Here is a 22220-nt window from a genome sequence, read left to right on the forward strand (position 1 = left end):
GGACACTAAGATGCTAACTTTTTCAGAAATTTGTATACTGGAAATGCCCCTCAAAATCTGCCGTTTTGGAGATTCTATGACCCGGTTGTTTAGAAATCACTGTTTGGTCCTTGTGAAAGTTGCTTAAATCCTTACACCTGATGATCCCACGTAACACAATTAACCACAATCTTTCTGCAATCCCTATTTCCGGGCATCACGTACGGCTTTCCATTTTGGTTTAAGGATGAATCATTGGAACATAATTTCTACACTAGTTTTAGGAAATGTTAGTTTTTATGACGTATGTTTACTTTTATACAACAGATGAGGAAGTTAGGGAAGACAACCTGGCTGAGTCACTGGGCTCTATAAATACAGCAGGACAGTTCCAGACTGTATCACTGCAGGCAAGTAGCTTCCTGGGTGCTGAAACTAAACTAGAAGAATGAAAGCGACTTCAGTGCTAGCCGTGCTGCTGTCCTGCGTGACCATTTGTGCTGCTGCCAAAAAGGTAAGGAGGTTTATGCCAGGATTTAAACTTTGGTGCCTTCAAACATTAGTTTTCTGTCTAGTTGCACATCCTACGAATTTATGGCTACTTAAAAGTATTTTTTTAATACATTTTTACATGTACAGGAGGTGACAAAAAAAAGTGTCTTTTTTAATGTTCTGTAAGAGTAAGCAGGTACCAGCAGCTCTGCTTGGAAAATCAGACCCATTGCCTGTACGAGAACTGCACACTGACTGGATGGAAGACCTACAAGTAGAGTACAAGTAGTGGTGGAGTCCCAGTTAGGACTCATTCACATGACGGCATCTGTTTTTGTGGACCACGAATTGCAGATATGCAAAACACAGATAACGGACGTGTGCATTCCACATTTTGTAGATCAGAACGTCCTTCACCATGATGCCTATTCTTGTCTGCAATTACGGACAAGAATAGGACATGTTATATCTTTTTAGCGGTGTCACGGAACGAAAGTGCAAATGTACAGATGGGTCAAAATTGGCAAAACAGATGCGGACAGAAATATACGGTCGTGTGAATGGGCCCTAAAGATGTAACCGTAAATTATTAAATGGGCAGTGCTGTTTCAGCAATCTCCCCTATACACTCTGTATCAACTTCTTATGATTTTAAAGACTTGCAGACATCTAATGGGTCAACTAATATTTACTTCCAAGGAGAAAAAAGCTGCTCTTCTGATGGGGTCACACAGCTGCCTTGTTCATCACAATTTTCAGCTCTGTTAGCGGTAATATTTTATTCACTAGGAATTAACAATAAAGAACCATTCAATGACCGCATTAGCTGATCTTGCAAAATGTGAGGAACTGATACATAAATTTAAAGGGGTTGAGCCACGATTAAATGTTATTTTAAAATAAGCCAGCATGTAAAAGTAGTTAATTTAGCAATTTACTTTTTGCTACAATTCTACAGTTGTGAGATATTCTCTTTACTTCATTGTAATGGCTCTACCTTGTTTTTAACCTGTTTGTGACACATGACGTACCGGTACGTCGTGTGCATTTCCGATCACCGCCCCCCGGCGAGCGGTGATCGGAGCAAGGTGCCTGCTCAAATCATTGAGCAGGCACCTTGGCTAAATGCGCGGGGGGGTCTCATGACCCCCCCATGTCGGCGATCGCCGCACACCGCAGGTCAATACAGACCTGCGGTTTGCGGCTTTCCAATGTTGCGGTGGTGGCTGGCAGCGGGGCCATCGGGTCCCCGTGGGGCTGTAGGGGGGACCCGATGGCATAGAAGGCAGCGCGATGCCTTACTGAGTCATTGGCGCTGCCTTCCGGTGATGAGCCTGTGAGATCCAGCCCCCTGGATCTCACAGGCCGGAAGCTGTATGAGTAATACTCACTGTATTACTCATACAGCCAATGCATTCCAATACAGAAGTATTAGAATGCAATGTAAAGGATTAGACCCCCAAAAGTTGGAGTCCCAAAATGGGACAAAAAATCAAGTGAAAAAAAAGTTGAAAAAATAAATTCCCCCCCCCAAAATTTAAAGTTTCAAGTAAAAATAAACAAAAACATAATTTTCTGCAAATAAAGTTGAAAAAAATAGGCGGGGGAAAAGTAGACATCGCCGCATCCGTATTGACCGGCTCTATAAACATATCACATGACCTAACCACTCAGATGAATACCGTAAAAAAAAAAAATGCTAAATAAACTATTTTTTTGTCACATTACATCACAAAAAGTACAACAGCAAGCGATCAAAAAGGCGTATGCCCATCAAAATAGCACCAATCTAACCGTCACCTCATCCCGCAAAAAATGAGCCCCTACCTGAGATAATCGCCCAAAAAATAAAAAACTATGGCTCAGAATATAGAGACACTAAAACATCATTTTTTTTGTTTTAAAAAAGCTGCTATTGTGTAAAACTTACATAAATAAATACAATAAGCATACATATTAGGTATCCCCATGTCTGTATCGACCAGCTCTATAAAAATATCACATGACCTAACCCCTCAGATGAACACCGTAAAAAATAAAAAATAAAAACTGTGCTAAATAAGCAATTTTTCTGTCACCTTACATCACAAAAAGTGTAATAGCAAGCGATCAAAAAGTCATATACACCCCAAAATAGTGCCAATCAAACCGTCATCTCATCCTGCAAAAAATTAGACCCTACCTAAGATAATCGCCCAAAAACTAAAAAAACGATGGCTCTCAGAATGTGCAGACACTAAAACATGATTTTTTTTGTTTCAAAAATGATATTATTGTGTAAAACTTACATAAATAAAAAAAGGTATACATATTAGGTATCGCTGCGTCCGTATCGACCGGATCTATAAAAATATCACATGACCTAATCCTTCAGGTAAATAACGTAAAAAAATAAAATAAAAACGGTGTACAAAAAGCCATTTTTTATCACCTTACATCACAAAAAGTATAATAGCAAGCGATCAAACTTTATACGCACCCCAAAATAGTGCCAATCAAACCTTGATCTCATCCCACAAAAATCATACCCTACCCAAGATAATCGCTCAAAATCTGAAAAAACTATCGCTCTCAGACTATGGAAACACTAAAACATGATTTTTTTTTTGTTTCAAAAATGAAATCATTGTGTAAAACTTACATAACTAAAAAAAAAGTATACATATTAGGTATCGCCGTGTCTGTGACAACCTGGTCTATACAAATACCACATGCTCTAACCTGTCAGATGAATTTTGCAAATAACAAAAAATTAAAACTGTGCCAAAACAGATATTTCTTGTCACCTTGCCTCACAAAAAGTGTAATATAGAACAACCAAAAATCATATGTACCCTAAAATAGTACCAACAAAACTGCCACCCTATCCTGTAGTTTCTAAAATAGGGTCACTTTTTTGGAGTTTCTACTCTAGGGGTGCATCAGGGGGGCTTCAGAGTGGACATGGTGTCAAAAAAACAGTCCAGCAAAATCTACAGAATCAGAGCCATAAATATTGAGTTTTGTTTGGCTGTTAACGCTTGCTTTGTAACTGAAGAAAAATTATTAAAATGGAAAATCTGCCAAAAAAGTGAAATTTTTAAATTGTATCTCTATTTTCCATTAATTCTTCTGGAACATCTAAAGGGTTAACAGTGTTTGTAAAATCAGTTTTGAATACCTTAAGGGGTGTAGTTTCTAAAATGGGGTCACTTTTTGGGAGTTTCTACTCTAGGGGTGCATCAGGGGGGCTTCAAATGGGACATGGTGTCAAAAAAACAGTCCAGCAAAACCTGCCTTCCAAAAACCATATAACATTCATTTCCTTCTACACCCTGCCGTGTGCCCCTACAGTGGTTTATGACCACATTTGGGGTGTTTCTGTAAACTACAGTATCAGAGCCATAAATATTGAGTTTGGTTTGGCTGTTAACCCTTGCTTTGTAACTGGAAAAAAAACGTATTAAAATGGAAAATTTGCCAAAAAAGTGACATTTTTAAATTGTATCTCTATTTTCCATTAATTCTTCTGGAACACCTAAAGGGTTGACAAAGTTTGTAAAATCAGTTTTGAATACCTTGAGTGGTCTATTATGTAAGCCTCACAAAGTGACTTCAGACCTGAACTGGTCCTTAAAAAGTGTTTTTTTTGAAAATTTCTGAGAAATTTCAAGATTTGCTTCTAAACTTCTAAGCCTTGTAACATCCCCAAAAAATAAAATTTTATTCCCAAAATGATCCAAACATGAAGTAGACATATGGGGAATGTAAAGTAATAACAATTTTTGTAGGTATTTCTATGTATTATAGAAGTAGAGAAATTGAAACTTGGAAATTTGCAAATTTTTCCAAATTTTGGGCAATTTCTGAATGAATTTTTTTTTTACTCCATTTTACCAGTGTCATGAAGTACAATATGTGATGAAAAAATCTCAGAATGGCCTGGATAAATCAAAGCATTTTAAAGTTATCACCACATAAAGTGACACTGATTTGCAAAAAATTTCCTGGTCCTTAAGGTGGAAATGAGCCCGATCCCTAAGAGGTTAATCTGTATAGTAATGCACACTTCCACCTACTGAGGTGGTCGCACATGCTTAGTTCCATCCTTCAGCTGCCACCAGCCCTATCTACTGGTAGAATCTGTAACAGTGACAGGAGGAGCAGCATAAAGACACGTTCCAGAGTGCCAGCCCGAAATAAAGCAGAGCATTTGGAGAAATGAATCGGGGAACACTGGATCCATGTGATTTTCTAATAAAAAAAAAGCTCCTTTAATTTAAAAAAACATATATTACTGATTGCCATGTATTACAAATACAGGTCCTTCTCAAAAAATTAGCATATTGTGATAAAGTTCATTATTTTCTGTAATGTACTGATAAACATTAGACTTTCATATATTTTAGATTCATTACACACCAATTGAAGTAGTTCAAGCCTTTTATTGTTTTAATATTGATGATTTTGGCATACAGCTCATGAAAACCCAAATTTCCTATCTCAAAAAATTAGCATATTTCATCCGACCAATAAAAGAAAAGTGTTTTTAATACAAAAAAAGTCAACCTTCAAATAATTATGTTCAGTTATGCACTCAATACTTGGTCGGGAATCCTTTTGCAGAAATGACTGCTTCAATGCGGCGTGGCATGGAGGCAATCAGCCTGTGGCACTGCTGAGGTGTTATGGAGGCCCAGGATGCTTCGATAGCGGCCTTAAGCTCATCCAGAGTGTTGGGTCTTGCGTCTCTCAACTTTCTCTTCCCAATATCCCACAGATTCTCTATGGGGTTCAGGTCAGGAGAGTTGGCAGGCCAATTGAGCACAGTAATACCATGGTCAGTAAACCATTTACCAGTGGTTTTGGCACTGTGAGCAGGTGCCAGGTCGTGCTGAAAAATGAAATCTTCATCTCCATAAAGCTTTTCAGCAGATGGAAGCATGAAGTGCTCCAAAATCTCCTGATAGCTAGCTGCATTGACCCTGCCCTTGATAAAACACAGTGGACCAACACCAGCAGCTGACATGGCACCCCAGACCATCACTGACTGTGGGTACTTGACACTGGACTTCAGGCATTTTGGCATTTCCCTCTCCCCAGTCTTCCTCCAGACTCTGGCACCTAGATTTCCGAATGACATGCAAAATTTGCTTTCATCCGAATAAAGTACTTTGGACCACTGATCAACAGTCCAGTGCTGCTTCTCTGTAGCCCAGGTCAGGCGCTTCTGCCGCTGTTTCTGGTTCAAAAGTGGCTTGACCTGGGGAATGCGGCACCTGTAGCATGTACATGGTGGCTCTGGATGTTTCTACTCCAGACTCAGTCCACTGCTTCCGCAAGTCCCCCAAGGTCTGGAATCGGTCCTTCTCCACAATCTTCCTCAGGGTCCGGTCACCTCTTCTCGTTGTGCAGCGTTTTCTGCCACACTTTTTCCTTCCCACAGACTTCCCTTTGAGGTGCCTTGATACAGCACTCTGGGAACAGCCTATACGTTCAGAAATTTCTTTCTGTGTCTTACCCTCTTGCTTGAGGGTGTCAATGATGGCCTTCTGGACAGCAGTCAGGTCAGCAGTCTTACCCATGATTGCGGTTTTGAGTAATGAACCAGGCTGGGAGTTTTTAAAAGCCTCAGGAATCTTTTGCAGGTGTTTAGAGTTAATTAGTTGATTCAGATGATTAGGTTAATAGCTCGTTTAGAGAACCTTTTCATGATATGCTAATTTTTTGAGATAGGAATTTTGGGTTTTCATGAGCTGTATGCCAAAATCATCAATATTAAAACAATAAAAGGCTTGAACTACTTCAGTTGGTGTGTAATGAATCTAAAATATATGAAAGTCTAATGTTTATCAGTACATTACAGAAAATAATGAACTTTATCCCAATATGCTAATTTTTTGAGAAGGACCTGTATATATGTAATAGATCAAGACTGTAGTAAGAAGCAGTAGTAAAAATCTTTAGAAACTGTGTTGAATGTTGGAGCCAGATAGTTGTGTTGGCTTATTGCACTTTGCATTGCTGAGATCTATATGACTTAAAGGGGTTATCCCATGTCTAATGTAAAAAATGATAATCAGACATCACATAATCCATGACAATCTTTTTCTAACAAAGCTAGAACCAGCCCTGCACCTCGCAAGGATCCAGAGATCTTCCCACTTATTGCTCTGCTAGATTTATATGAAGCTGGCAGCTCAAGGGGAGTTTCTGTTCTGCTGCAGCTAAGGGGACGTTTCTACATTATTACAGCTCAGGAGGCAGCTGAAGGATGAAACTGAGCATGTGTGGCCTTCTGAGTGAGCAGGACAAAGAAAAAAAAAACAGCAGGTGGCACTACACAGATACATTTGATTGAATAACTCAGTGGCTCTAGTCCCGCCCCCAGCCACCATAACCCGTACATCCCATATATTAAAATGACCGAAAGGGAGAATATAATAATAATAAAAAAAAGATTTTAATTTAAAAAACATCATTTTTTACATTTTTTCCCTTTTCATAAGAATTAAATCCAAAAATACTATAATACAAATGACCAAAAAATAAAGCACCATGTTTTACAGAAAAAAAGGTGCAAAAATGATTTACTGAATAAAAAATAAAAAAATAAGAAAAAGTGCCTAGTCAGAAAAAGGGGTAAATGTCCAGGTCAGGAACTGGTTAAAGGCTATGAAAACCTTTGGGGGCAATTTTTCTTTTGATTGCATTTTACCCATTTTGAACTAAAGACCTTTTTTTTTTCATTTGGTCTTCAATAATTATTTTCAACAGCCTTTGTTCTCCAGTGTTAAGATGTATAACCCTTATCTCTGAAGTCCTGACAGCTCATAAAAAGTCATTATAGCTAAATTCCTATCAAACAGATAAGCATATGTCTTAAATGAGTGTTTATGAGCTGTCAGGGATTCAGAGATAATGGAAAATAGAGATACAATTTAAAAATGTCACTTTTTGGGCAGATTTTCCATTTTAATAATTTTTTTCCACTTACAAAGCAACGGTTAACAGCCAAACCAAACTCAATATTTATGGCTCTGATACTGTAGTTTACAGAAATACCCAATATGTGGTCATAAACCACTGTAGGGGCATACGGCAGGGGCGCAGAAGGAAATAAATGTTATATGGTTTTTGGAAGGCAGATTTAGCTGGACTGGTTTTTTGACACCATGTCCCATTTGACGCCCCCCTGATGCACCTCTAGAGTAGAAACTCCCAAAAAGTGACCCCATTTTAGAAACGACACCCCTTAAGGTATTCAAAACTGATTTTTACAAACATTGTACAGCTGTCAGAGCAGTAACCTGACGTTTGTCTTCTGTCCAAACTTCACTGTTATATTTCCATTTCTTCCTTTATTTTATAGTGCAGCCTGACCGGTCAGTGGAAGAATGATCTGGGCTCTAATATGACCATATCTGCAATCTCAGAGAAAGGAGAATTTTCAGGGGCTTATCTAACATCCGTATCATCTACTAATAAAACCATTTTGACATCACCTCTAATCGGATATCAGCAATTAAATGGTTCACCAACATTCGGCTTCACCGTCAAGTGGTTATTTACAAGTAAAGTATTTTTTTAATTTAATGATCCCTAAATTAGGTTTTGCAATGTATGCAGCCCATGTATTTCATCTATGTCTGACCATCCATCTACACAGAACCTTTTTCATTAATGGCGTTTCCAGAAATTAAAGATTGATAAAGAGCAGTGAATGCTTGCAAGTGACCTGCCTTGAGCGGATTTATTTCCATCTTTACCCTGGATGAAGCATTGTTTTCTTTTATAGAGCTCCGCATAGTGATATTGCAAGATAACAAATCCTGGCTTTCTGAAGCCACCACTAGGGGGTGCTGTAAGATCTATATTGTGGTTGCTGAGCATCACTTGTGTTAAGGGAACCAGGGGAATTTGAGTGTTGGGGAAAAATATTTGCAAACATGTGACTAATGGATTTTCTTTCTTGCTCCAGGCTCTATCACTGTGTTCACAGGTCAGTGTTTCATCAATGAAACCGGCCAGCCCACTCTGCAAACCACATGGCTGCTGAGATCGGAGAGTGGGAATATTAAAGATACCTGGTCGCAAACAAGGTAAACTAATATAAACTATTGATAGGTTTCACGTTATGATCTAAGGTGACAGTACCTTCTAAAACTTATACTTGTCCACATAAAACACTGCTATACTCTCTATACATCCACTTTCCTATTACAGTCCTCCCAATAATTATAGTACTCTTGAGAAATACTACTGCTGTGTATAGACAGGCTGAGTGACTCCCTAGTACAGAGCTGTATGACCTCCACGTGCTTTTGTAGAAGTTCCACTATTTGACATGAGCACAGAGATAGTCTTTCCTAGAAACAACATCTCCATAACATGAAATGATGATTGAGCACATCTTATGTTTTCTGGAGGTACATGAGGAATTACATTGTAGGCCCCGTGAACCTCTGTGGAAGCCATAAAGAAGCCATGTACATGCACATGTGTCTTAAATTAACCCCTTAATGATCAGACACTCTCTGGAACTTTTATACACATGGGGGACATTTATTAGCTCTTATACACCGCTTTTTGACATATTAAAGTCACAGATTGGGTCGCAGGCTATTTTTGCGGCAAAATATGCAAGTTCTCCCTACTTATGCCACTATTCCAGGGTGCCAAGAAAAGGGAGCATGGTGTGGAAAAAATCTTAAATCTACGCTAGCAGGGGAGCTGTTGTAGATTTAAGTCTGTTGCATGGCCTGCTGGAGGAAGCGCCTGCACCTCTACATAACTTTGGTGCTTCCACCAGCAGCACAGAACTTAAGATTGACGTGGAAAACGCTAGTCTTAATAAATGTCTCCATAGTGGTTTAATGGTTATAGCAGAATGGTTTGGGTTTGCATAAGCAATGTTTTTTTCCCCTATATTCCATAATTTAATTTTTTTAATACATAATATGAATATGTTCCCTATAAAGTCATAAAAGACAGGACACCTATTAATCTGATACTGATGGCAAGCCATTAAAGCGAATGGGACTGGGTTGCAATACCAAGAACAGACACTATACAACGTACAGCACCCTACTTGTTAAGCAAGAAGGCCACAGTGCAACTGTAAGCACTGCTGCCGCCTCAAACAACTGATTGGTGGGGGTCCCGTGTATTGGACCCCCATACAGATCCGACACTGAGGATAGGTCATCAGTAATAAAAAATAAAAAAAACTTGGAAAAGACCTTTAGCACTTGTTCAAAGATTATTATTGGGTTTATAGAGAATCCCTTTGACAGTGGCAGAATGTTTCTAGAAAAGCAAATATCTATTAGTTCTGGACAACTGTTCTACTCTTTTTGTCTTCACCAGCTATAATACAGAATGCCCCCTTGTATTTTGGCAATGTAAGTTAATTTTCGTTACTAACTAAATGTTCTCTACTTTTTCTTTCAGGGTTGGTTATAATATTTTTTATAAATTGCCATCTAAACTTAACTGACAGCACACCGTCCTTGATATCTGGAAAACTTGAATTGAAAACTTTGGAATTTACTACAATTCAGGAGATGAATAGGATAAATAACGTTGTACTACTTTAAAATACCAATAAACCATTTGTGCATCAAACTTGTGCGTGATTTGTGTGCAGGAGATATCCATAAACCCACACAAATAGGAATTTCCATTGGTAGAGTTCGGTTACGTGGTTTAAATGCTACAGAATTTTCCACAGTAGAACTGTGTGCAGAAAATCTGCAGTAGTAGCAAAGTGGATGAAGTTCCAGGAATCTCATCCAATCGCTAAGGACAAAGAAAGACCGTGAATCCACGCTGCAGAAAATCCACGTGGCTATACTCTTATACTTGCTGTACCCTTCCCACAATGGTCCACAGCCCAAAAGAAAGCCGTTCTTCGTTATTACAAATACTTGATCACCTTAAACTTATCATGATTATACTTGAGCAAATAAATGTTACATTTCAGGTCTGAAGTCACTTTGTGAGGCTTACATAATAGAAACCACCCAATAATGACCCCATTTTACAAACTACACCTCTCAAGGTATTCAAAACTGATTTTATTTAAAAACTGTGTTAACCCTTTAGGTGTTCCACAAGAATTAATGCTCCTGCACCTGCCTGATCCCCATGAAGTACATATATGTCATGGGTCTTTAAGTCCCACAAAGAAATGACGTACATGTACAGTACAGACCAAAAGTTTGGACACACCTTCTCATTCAAAGAGTTGTCTTTATTTTCATGACTATGAAAATTGTAGATTCACACTGAAGGCATCAAAACTATGAATTAACACATGTGGAATTATATACATAACAAAAAATTGTGAAACCACTGAAAATATGTCATATTCTAGGTTCTTCAAAGTAGCCACCTTTTGCTTTGATTACTGCTTTGCATACTCTTGGCATTCTCTTGATGAGCTTCAAGAGGTAGTCACCTGAAATGGTTTTCACTTCACAGGTGTGCCCTGTCAGGTGGATACACAGCTGATAGTACTACTGAATAGACTGTTAGAATTTGTATTATGAATAGAAAAGTAGTAGGGCACACCTACACTTTGATACAGATAGGAGATTTATTAAAATTCAATTTATTCAGGCAAACATAAAATATGCATAAAACTGGATTAAACAAATATCTGCATGCTATACATTTAATAATGTTGATAAATAAATAAAATAGTGAGTTGCACACTATAATACAACTAATACATATAGTCCTGGAGTAGGAGGGATAAAAAAGGATAAATCTTCCTAAGGTTCTATTTATCTGTTATGCAGCGCTCACAGAAACAAGTCTAAACATTCAGCTCTATTTGCATAGTTCGTATTGTTCAAGAGCTGCAGGATAGAGCTTACAAGGTGGCTTCAGTGTACTCGAATAGAGGTGAGTGATCTATCACTCATGTACCTTTTGTTCGGTGATAATGTCCCAAGGCTCACTGTCTGCATATACACTAGTTCAGCATTAGTTTTTTACTCACGATTTTGTAAGATTATGTCGGCTGTGTTGCGATTAATGTGGCGTCCCACGTGTGTTGCGCTTGCAGACGGTGATGCGGTTTCCGGGATATGGATCCAGGGATCTTCGGTCATCAATTGCAGGAGTGTCGTAGTTGTGAATTTGTAGATAAAGATTCTTGCAAAGTGCTCTGATCAAGCAGCAGATTGATTTACTACGGCAATCAGTCTTAGATTTTCTCCTGCCAATTTTTGTTTGATACCGACCCCTTTCCTTATTATTGGTATGAAGCGCTTCAGTATTCCGGTTAGATATTCAGTTTCATGGGATCCTCTTTCACCAAACGCGTTTCGGAGTTGGCTACGACTCCTTCCTCAGTGGCTAGTTTTCCCATGAGACTGGTCGACTTTTATATCCAGTTATCCAGGTGTGGATTAATTCAGATGCATTAAAATCATGGGGTGGAGTATTCCTTGAGCACTCACAAGATTACTATGGCAGACATTTTTGTATCTATGTCTGTTGACATAGAGCTCAAATGAGCTGTTGACATAGAGCCCAAAATGAGCTCCCTTTTCATGAACTTCCCTGGCGGCCTCCGGTCCCAACGACATGGGAATGACAATCTGTTGCCGGTACTGCAGCTCTGACTGTAAGTATATGATCCGGCACAGGAGGCCCTGGGTAATTGTCAGCTTGTCCCACTGCCTCAACAACTTCTGACCCTCTGAGGTCAGACAGGCTCGTTCTTCTGGCCAAGGCCAGATCTTGCTCCGAACCCATTCTTTCACTTTCCACAAATCCCGGCAGCTATTCTGGACTCTCTCCCAATCAGTCAACGTTTTCCCCAGCACCAGCGTCATTCCAGATGCCACCCCACTTGAATGTGCCACATCCGGGAACAGAGGTAAGCGACCAAGGTCAGGAGTTTCAGTATTCTCTAACTCCTCATCGGCTCTCTGAGTCGACTGTCCTACTGGAACTCGAGAGCGTGCATCGGCATTGCCATTCTCCCTACCGGACCGGAACTTGATGTGGCATTGATACTTAGAAAGGCGGGCCAGCCATCTTTGCTTGCGTGGGCATTCTCCAGGTGTGCCAACGGGTTGCTGTCCGTCATCATGGTCACTTCTGCACCAGTCAGGTATTCTGCAAACCTTTCGGTCATGGCCCACACCAGTGCCACTAGTTCCAGTTTAAAGGAGCTATAGTTATCAGGGTTGTGTTCTGACTCTCTTAGGGACAGGCTCCCATAGGCGATGACTCTCTCCTGGGCATCCTGGACTTGGGACAATACGGCCCCCAGACCATGTAGGCTTCAATCAGTATACAGCAGGAATGGGGTATCAAACCGCGCGTAAGCCAGGATCAGGGCATTTCACCGTTTCAAAGGCCTCTTGCTGCAGGGGCCCCCAGCCGTACCTCTTAGCAACTCGTTTAACGGGCCCACCAAATGAGCGAATTTGGGTATAAACCTCCTGTAGTAGCTGGCCAGTCCCATGAACACCCATACCCCCCGTAGCATACTTGGCCAGGGCCACTTGTGAACGGCCTCCACCTTGCTGGGGGTCAGTTTTACCCCCTCCTGGGTGACCACATATCCTAAGTACTGTCGGAACAGCTGGCATTTTTTTAGCTAGATCTTGAGCCCATGGCCTCGTAGATGTCCCAAGACTTGTCGCAGCTTCAGGAGGTGATTTTTCTCTTTCCTCTGCTCAAGCTACTAAGTGGACTGAGTTGAGTGTGCTGTAACTCCACCTGGTAACTGGAGTACTCTGAATTTCTAAGCAGACTTTAACAGTATTCTTAATCCAAGCAGTGTAGCTTTCTGGCTTTTATACTACTCTATATAAACAGCTGGTCAGCCGACCTGAAGGACCCTGGTTCAGAGCGGCTGCCTGGCCTGATCTGATAGCGATCTTGACTAGCGACAGGAGCAACGGTTGCACGGGAGGAGGGGGCTTGCACAGAAGATGCTGGGGGGGGGGGCAGTTATTTCTAGTTACTCCACTGGCACTTGATGATGGCACCTTAGAACTCACATCCACTTTGATTTCTGAATCTGCTCCTGTGAGAGCTTAAGCAACCAGTTTCTGGAGTCTAACTGAAAGCAAATGGCTGAGTTAGTGCCGCCACTTAGTATAAATACCAGGCAATGAAACCAAAGGCCAGTGAATTAAAGATGAGATACCCAGGAGAGTGATGGCCAACCTGAGAACTTGCGATGGGTTGGCAGTAACGTGATATAAGTATATAAGAGATCTTGGCTATAAAATTGTCCTGCTGGTGAATGTTACATCATGAAATTGCTCAGAGAAGGTATTTATTTAACCCCTTAAAGACCTGGCTCATTTTCACCTTAAGGACCAAGCAATTTTTTGCAAATCTGACCAGTGTCATTTTATGTGTGAATAACGTGAAAACGCTTTTACTTATCCAGGCCATTCTGAGATTGTTTTTTCATCACATATTGTACTTCATGACACTGGTAAAATGGAGTAAAAAAAATCATTTTTATTTATAAAAAAATACCAAATTTACCCAAAATTTGGAAAAATTAGCAAATTTCCAAGTTTCAATTTCTCTACTATCATACATAGTAATACCTCCAAAAAATAGTTATTAATTTGCATTCTCCATATGTCTACTTCCTGTTTGGATCATTTTGGGAACGCCATTTTATTTTTTGGGCACGTTACAGGCTTAGAAGTTTAGAAGCAAATCTTGAAATTTTTCTGAAAATTTCCAAAACCCACTTTTTAAAGATCAGTTCAGGTCTGAAGTTACTTTGTGAGGCTTACATAATAGAAACCACCCAAAAATGACCCCATTTTAGAAACTACACCCCTCAAGGTATTAGAAACGGATTTTACAAATGTTGTTAACCCTTTAGGTATTCCACAAGAATTAATGGAAAATGGAGATGAAATTTCTGAATTTCACTTTTTTTCAATTTTAATAATTTTTTTCAGCTAACAAATCAAGGATTAACAGCCAAACTAAACTCAATATTTATTGCCCTGATTCTGTAGTTTATATAAACACCCCATATGTGGTCGTAAACTGCTGTACGGGCACACGGCAGGGCGCAAAAGGAAAGGAACACCATATGGTTTTTGGAGGGCAGATTTCACTGGGATAATTTTAACTTGCCACGTCACATTTGAAGACCCCCTGATGCACCCCTAGAGTAGAAACTTCAAAAAAGTTACCCCATTTTGGAAACTATGGGATAAGGTAGCAGTTCTGTTGGTACTATTTTAGGGTACAGATGATTTTTGGTTGCTCTATATTACATTTTTTGTGAGGCAAGGTAACAAAAAAAATGCTGTTTTGGCACTGTTTTTTTTTTTTTTTTGTTATTTACAATGTTCATCTGACAGGTTAGATCATGAGTAGGGTTGAGCGAACCTGAACTGTAAAGTTCGGGTTCGGTGTTCAGCGATTTCTTAGCACTTTTTGAAAGTGTGTGACTGTGTGCCCTTAGAAGCCATAACAGCCATGCCTACTAATAGCATGCTGTGATTGGCCAGTGCAGCATGTGACCCAGCCTCTATATAAGCTGGAGTCACTTAGCGCTGCACGTCACTCTGCTGTGCTTAGTGTAGGGAGAGGATGCTGCTTCTGTGAGGGAGAGAATCTTTTTACCCTGCCCTGAGCCCAGTGACAGAGAAAAAAAACTTTTATCCGTCTGTTAGTTAGGTGGGCGGTGGCGTCCATTTTATGAAAGCTCAGTGCACCAGCACTGCAAATGTGCTTTTGTGACATTCAAATCCAAGCTTGAAATGCTGCAATAATAATCTGATTTAGAAAAAACACCCTTTTTTGGCAATATCCTACATCTGGTGCCTTTGCAGCATTAGTCGGTGTGCAATTTAAGCTAGAAATACAGCTATAATGTTCTGGGTTTTTAAAAACACCCTTTTTGGGCAAAATACAAAATTTTACAGCCCTTGATACATCTGCACATGTGAAATTCAAGCATTATATACAGCTGTCATATTCTGTTAGTAAAAAAAAACACCCTTTTTGGGCAAAATACTTAATATTGCAGCCCTTGCTGCATCTGTGAATGTTCAAAACAAGTTTTAAATACTTCAATAATTTTCTGGCTTTGAAAAAACACAAATTTTTGGCAATAACCTTCATCTTGGGCCTCTGCCGCGTTAGCCAGTATGCAATATAATCTAGAAATACAGCTATAATTTTCTGGGCTTTAAAAAAACACCCTTTTTGGGCAAAATACAAAATTGTACAGCTCTTGCTGTACCTGAATGTGTGAAATTCAAGCATTATATACTGCTGTCATATTCTGTTAGTAAAAAAACACCCTTTTTGGGCAAAATACTGCATCTGTGATTGTTAAAAACAAGTTTTAAATAATTCAATAACACAGTTTTTGGGCATAAAAACTTAATATTGTAACCATTGTGAGATACACCCTTTACATACTGTTTTTCTATTCTGCTATTAAAAAAAATCCCATTTTGGGCAAAAAAATGTATTTTGCAGCTTAGATACTGTGGTTCTATTCTGCTATTAATAAAACACCAATTTTGGGCGAAAATCTTTAATTGCGGCCTAGTCTCCATCTGTACGTGTGAGATACACCCTTTACATACTGTTGTTATTTTCTGCTATTTAAAAAAAAAAAAACATTTAGGGCAAAAATCTAAATTTTGCAGCCTTTGCTGCATATATCATTGTGAGATACACCCTTTAGATAATGTTTAGAAGCATACCTATTTTGGGCAAAAATCTTTAATTGAGGTCTAGTCTGCATCTGTACGTGTGAGATAAACCCTTTACATACTGTAGTTCTATTCTACTATTAATAAAACACCAATTTTGGGCATAAATCTTTAATTGCGGCCAAGTCTGCATCTGTACATGTGAGATACACCCTTTACATACTGTGGTTCTATTCTGCTATTAATAAAACACCCATTTAGGGCAAAAAAAATTAATTGCGGCCTAGTCTCCATCTGTACGTGTGAGATACACCCTTTACATACTGTTGTTATTTTCTGCTATTTTAAAAATAACACCCATTTAGGGCTAAAATCTAAAATCTTTAGCCTTTGCTGCATATGTCATTGTGAGATACACCCTTTACATACTGTTGTTCTATTCTGCTATAAAAAAAACACCCATTTAGGTAAAAAAATTATAATTTTGCAGCCTTTGCTGCATATGTCATTGTGAGATATACCCTTTAGATACTGTGGTTCTATTCTGCTATTAATAAAACACCAATTTTGGGCAAAAATATTTTATTGCGGTCTAGTCTACATCTGTACATGTGAGATACACCCTTTACATACTGCGGTTCTATTCTGCTATTAATAAAACACTCATTTTGGGCAAAAAAAATTATTTTGCAGCCTTTGCTGCATATGTCCTTGTGAGATACACCCTTTACATACTGTGGTTCTATTCTGCTATTAGAAGAACACCTATTTTGGGCAAAAGTCTTTAATTGAGGCCTAGTCTGCATCTGTACCTGTGAGATACACCCTTTACATACTGTGCTTCTATTCTGCTATTAATAAAACACCCATTTTGGGCAAAAATCTTTAATTGCGGCCTAGTCTGCATCTGTACATGTGATATACACCCTTTACATACTGTTGTTCTATTCTTCTATTAATAAAACACCCATTTTGGGCAAAAATCTTTAATTGCGGCCTAGTCTGCATGTGTATGTGTGAGATACACCCTTTACATACTGTTGTTCTATTCTGCTATTTTAAAAAAACACCCATTTAGGGCAAAAAACTAAATTTTTCAGCCTTCATATGTCATTGGGAGATACACCCTTTACATACTGTTGTTCTATTCTGCTATTAATAAAACACCCATTTAGGTGAATTTTTTTTCTTCTATTTTGCAGCCCTTGCTGCATATGTCATTGTGAGATACACCCTTTAGATACTGTGGTTCTATTCTGCTATTAATAAAACACCCATTTAGGTAAAAAATAATAATTTTGCAGCCTTTGCTGCATATGTCATTGTGAGATACACCCTTTAGATACTGTGGTTCTATTCTGCTATTAATAAAACACTCATTTTGGGCAAAAATCTTTAATTGAAGCCTAGTCTGCATCTGTTTGTGTGAGATACACCTTTTACATACTGTGGTTCTATTCTGCTATTAATAAAACACTCATTTTGGGTAAAAATCTTAATTTTGCAGCCTTTGCTGCATATGTCATTGTGAGATACACCCTTTAGATACTGTGGTTCTATTCTGCTATTAATAAAACACCCATTTTGGGCAAAAATCTTTAATTGCGGCCTAGTCTGCATCTGTACGTGTGAGATACACCCTTTAGATACTGTGGTTCTTTTTTGCTATAAAAAAAAACACCCATTTAGCGCAAAAAAATAATTTTGCAGCCTTTTTTGCATATGTCATTGTGAGATACACCCTTTAGATACTGTGGTTCTATTCTGCTATTAATAAAACACCCATTTAGGTAAAAACAAAAAAAAGGTTATTTTGCAGCCTTTGCTGCATATGTCATTGTGAGATACACCCTTTAACCTGCTCACAACCGCCGTACGCAGGATTGCGTCTTCGCGGCGGTCGTGCTGCTCTGGGTGGACGCGCCGGTGCGTCGTCTCACGAGACGCGAGATTTCGGGGAAAGCCGGCCTGCGCATGCGCATCGCGGGCCGGCAAAATTCAAAGGACAAGTTTGTCATCAACCTGCCAGCCACGATCATTGGCTGGCAGGTTGATGATTTTCAAAAAAACGAATCAGCAGCCAGATACCACATCATATTAGTAAATATGATGTGGTTATATGGCTGCTGTGCTCCTCTGCTCCTTCTTTTGGTCGGTTGGTTCCAGCAGAGGAGCAGAGGAGCACACATCACTGTGAGTACCCACCAACACCACACACTAGCCCCAGATCACCTCCCAGCACCCAATTAACCCTTTGATCACCCCTTCTTGATCACCCCTTTTAGGTATAGTTTAGGCCCCTTCGTTAGGTAGTTTAGCGATCAGTTAGCGCCCAGCCCACCGCACCGCAGTCCGTTATTTGCTGATTAGCGTATCACTAATCAGCATTTGTACTTTTATAGTATCTGGAAGTGATCAAAACTGATCACGGTCAGATCTATAATAGTATTAGTGTCACTTTAGTTCGCCCTCCACCCAAAACGCAGTGTTTGCCCGATCAGGCCTGATCGGTCGCCCACACGTGCGTTCACCCACGCCCGCCCCACCGCAGTGACAAAAAAATATTTTTTTTTTTGATCACTGCACATTCACTTTACACGCACTGCGGCGATAAAAAAAATCAGTTTTGATATTTTTTATCAACCGCAGCGGCCTCCGGTACTTCGCTAGCCTCCCCTTTGTAAGACAGGCTTGCTTTTTTTTCTTGGGTAGTCTCAGGGAATACCCCTAAATTTAGTTGCCCAAATGTCAAACAGGGGGTATTCTTCTGAAGAGGCCTACAGGCTTCTGACCCAGTCGGATGAGGAATGGGAACCCTCATCTGACGAATCTAGCGGGTCAGAATACGAACCTGTAGAAAGCAGTGGCTCTCTGACCTAAAGTTCAGACGAGGAGGCTGAGGTCCCTGATAGCACCAGGCGTACCCGGCCCCGTGTCGCTAGACCGCAGGTTGCGCAGGATCCGCTTCAAGAGCAGCAGAGTGGGGCTGGTGCTGTCGGATTACGTGGTGAGGCATACACCAGCAGTGTAGCCCATCCTGGACCTAGTAGCAACACTGCCGTACAACCTGGTGAAGTGGCGAGCACCAGAAGGGCAGTTGAAGCTGGTACGGTGGCACGAGCAGTAGTGACCCCGTCGCAGCCACCGCAAAGACGTGCCCGTAGAGCCCCTAGAATCCCTGAGGTGCTGGCAAACCCTGATTGGCAGTCCCCAACTTCAGCCGCACCTGTAGTTTTCCCTTTCACTGCCCAGTCTGGAGTATTAGTGTCACTTTAGTTCGCCCTCCACCCAAAACGCAGTGTTTGCCCGATCAGGCCTGATCGGTCGCCCACACGTGCGTTCACCCACGCCCGCCCCACCGCAGTGACAAAAAAATTATATTTTTTTTGATCACTGCACAATCACTTTACACGCACTGCGGCGATAAAAAAAACAGTTTTGATATTTTTTATCAACCGCAGCGGCCTCCGGTACTTCGCTAGCCTCCCCTTTGTAAGACAGGCTTGCTTTTTTTTCTTGGGTAGTCTCAGGGAATACCCCTAAATTTAGTTGCCCAAATGTCAAACAGGGGGTATTCTTCTGAAGAGGCCTACAGGCTTCTGACCCAGTCGGATGAGGAATGGGAACCCTCATCTGACGAATCTAGCGGGTCAGAATACGAACCTGTAGAAAGCAGTGGCTCTCTGACCCAAAGTTCGGACGAGGAGGCTGAGGTCCCTGATAGCACCAGGCGTACCCGGCCCCGTGTCGCTAGACCGCAGGTTGCGCAGGTTCCGCTTCAAGAGCAGCAGAGTGGGGCTGGTGCTGTCGGATTACGTGGTGAGGCATACACCAGCAGCCCAGCCCTTCCTGGACCTAGTACCAGCACTGCCGTACAACCTGGTGAAGTGGCGAGCACCAGAAGGGCAGTTGAAGCTGGTACGGTGGCACAAGCAGTAGTGACCCCGTCGCAGCCACCGCAAAGATGTGCCCATAGAGCCTCTAGAATCCCTGAGGTGCTGGCAAACCCTGATTGGCAGTCCCCAACTTCAGCCGCACCTGTAGTTTTCCCTTTCACTGCCCAGTCTGGAGTTCGGGTTGAGACAGCTCAGATTGGTTCGGCCCTGGGATTTTTTGAGCTGTTGTTGACTGCGGAGCTCTTGGACTTAGTCGTGGCCGAAACAAATCGGTATGCCACACAATTTATATCCGCCAACCCGGGAAGCTCTTATGCCCAGTCTTTCCGGTGGAAACCAGTCCAAGTTTCCGAAATTAAAACTTTTCTGGGCCTCCTCCTCAACATGGGTCTAACTAAAAAGCATGAATTGCGGTCATATTGGTCCACGAACCCAATTCATCACATGCCCATGTTCTCTGCTGCTATGTCCAGGACACGATTTGAGACCATCCTGCGTTTCCTGCACTTTAGTGATAACAGCACCTCCCGTCCCAGAGGCCACCCTGCTTTTGACCAGCTCCACAAATTTCGGCCCCTCATAGACAATTTCAACCTGAAATTTGCAGATTTGTATACCCCTGAGCAAAACATCTGCGTAGACGAGTCCCTGATACATTTTACCGGGCGCCTTGGCTTCAAACAATACATCCCAAGCAAGCGCGCCCGGTATGGGGTCAAATTTCGGATCTATGAGGGAAAAGATCAGACCCTGGAGCCGGTCGATTGCCCTGACTACCTGGGGAGCAGTGGGAAGACAGTCTGGGACTTGGTGTCACCCTTATTCGGCAAGGGGTACCATCTTTATGTAAACAATTTTTACACAAGTGTGGTCCTCTTTAGGCATTTGTTTCTAGAACGGATTGGCGCCTGTGGCACCGCGCGAACTAGTCGTGCGGGCTTCCCCCAACGGCTCGTTACCACCCGTCTTGCAAGGGGGCAGAGAGCCGCACTGTGTAAAGAAAAACTGCTCGCGGTGAAATGGAGAGACAAGCGTGACGTTTACATGCTTTCCTCCATTCACGCAGACACGACAATCCAAATTGAGCGAGCAACCCGTGTCATTGAAAAGCCCCTCTCAGTCCACGACTATAATTTGCTCATGGGAGGGGTGGACTTCAATGACCAGATGTTGGCTCCGTATTTAGTGTCCCGCAGAACCAGACGCTGGTATAAGAAGGTGTCTGTATATTTAATTCAATTGGCTCTGTATAATAGTTTTGTTCTCTACAGTAAGGCTGGGAGAACTGGATCCTTCCTCAAATTTCAGGAAGAGATCATCGCGAACCTCCTGTACCCAGGAGGTTCCGTGGCCCCATCCACCAGTGTAGTTAGCCGTCTACACGAGCGACATTTCCCCAGTGTCGTTCCTGGTACCTCAAACCGACCGCCACCCCGAAAAAAATGTAGTGTCTGTAGCAGGAGTGGAATAAGGCGTGACACCTGCTATTTCTGTCCTGACTGTCCTGACCACCCTGCCCTATGCTTTGGAGAGTGTTTCCGGAAGTACCACTCACAGGTACACTATTAGCATAGGGATCACATCTCACCAGGACAGGCACACAGGGCTATTAGGGCCCATTCACTCACACAGCTGCTGCAAACGTCTCCTTTCACCTGGGACAAAGTGCATAATGCACTTCGCCACATCTTTGGGCGATTTGCGCTTTGCACATTGACCCATGGGGAAGGAGAGGTTTGTTCTATAAAGGTAAAAAAATAAAAATAAAATAAAACACCAGTAAGCAAAAAGGTTAATGTTTAGTTCAAAAAGTTAAAGTTTATGTATTCTGTTCCAAAGTTAATAAAATTATTGCGTTGTGGCCTGGTTTTTTCATTTATTTTTATTTTTTTACCTTCCAGGTGGACCAACCGATCTACTAGCTGCAGCACTGATGTGCATTCTGACAGAAGCATTGCGCTGCTGTCAGATTACACGCAAGTCGGTGTATGCGGCGCTGCAAGACGATATTTCTCCTCTGCAGTAACAGATACGTTTGCCGAGGCATACGAGCTGATGAGGAGGCAGCGTTCCTATGCTTTGGCAAACACTTTGTATATATAAAAACATAAATAAATAAAAATCGCGGCAATGATTTATTCATCCACATCGATTGATGTGAATGGAGAAATCTGGTTTGCCAGGGCATACAAGCTAA

At 41.1% G+C, this 22220-nt stretch overlaps 1 protein-coding gene across 1 annotated transcript; it reads left to right on the forward strand.

The window, feature by feature from the left end:
• The first annotated feature begins 379 nt into the window (after positions 1-379).
• On the forward strand, positions 380-10077 carry LOC122935761 (avidin-like). The gene is made up of 4 exons (XM_044291639.1): positions 380-493; positions 7823-8024; positions 8432-8552; positions 9904-10077. Exons 1-4 carry the CDS (start codon positions 428-430, stop codon positions 9947-9949), a joined length of 435 nt encoding a protein of 144 aa, XP_044147574.1. The 5' UTR covers positions 380-427; the 3' UTR covers positions 9950-10077.
• Positions 10078-22220: the final 12143 nt, after the last annotated feature.

Source organism: Bufo gargarizans, chromosome 1, assembly GCF_014858855.1.
Source record: "Bufo gargarizans isolate SCDJY-AF-19 chromosome 1, ASM1485885v1, whole genome shotgun sequence".
Classification (NCBI taxonomy): Eukaryota; Metazoa; Chordata; class Amphibia; order Anura; family Bufonidae; genus Bufo; species Bufo gargarizans.

Bases quoted from the DNA above. Each gene is read 5' to 3' on its own strand.
- LOC122935761 (XM_044291639.1), top strand. From the start codon at position 428: ATGAAAGCGACTTCAGTGCTAGCCGTGCTGCTGTCCTGCGTGACCATT. The intron at 8,025-8,431 runs GTAAAGTATTTT...TTCTTGCTCCAG, and splicing joins CGTCAAGTGGTTATTTACAA to GCTCTATCACTGTGTTCACA. The intron at 8,553-9,903 runs GTAAACTAATAT...TTTTTCTTTCAG, and splicing joins GATACCTGGTCGCAAACAAG to GGTTGGTTATAATATTTTTT.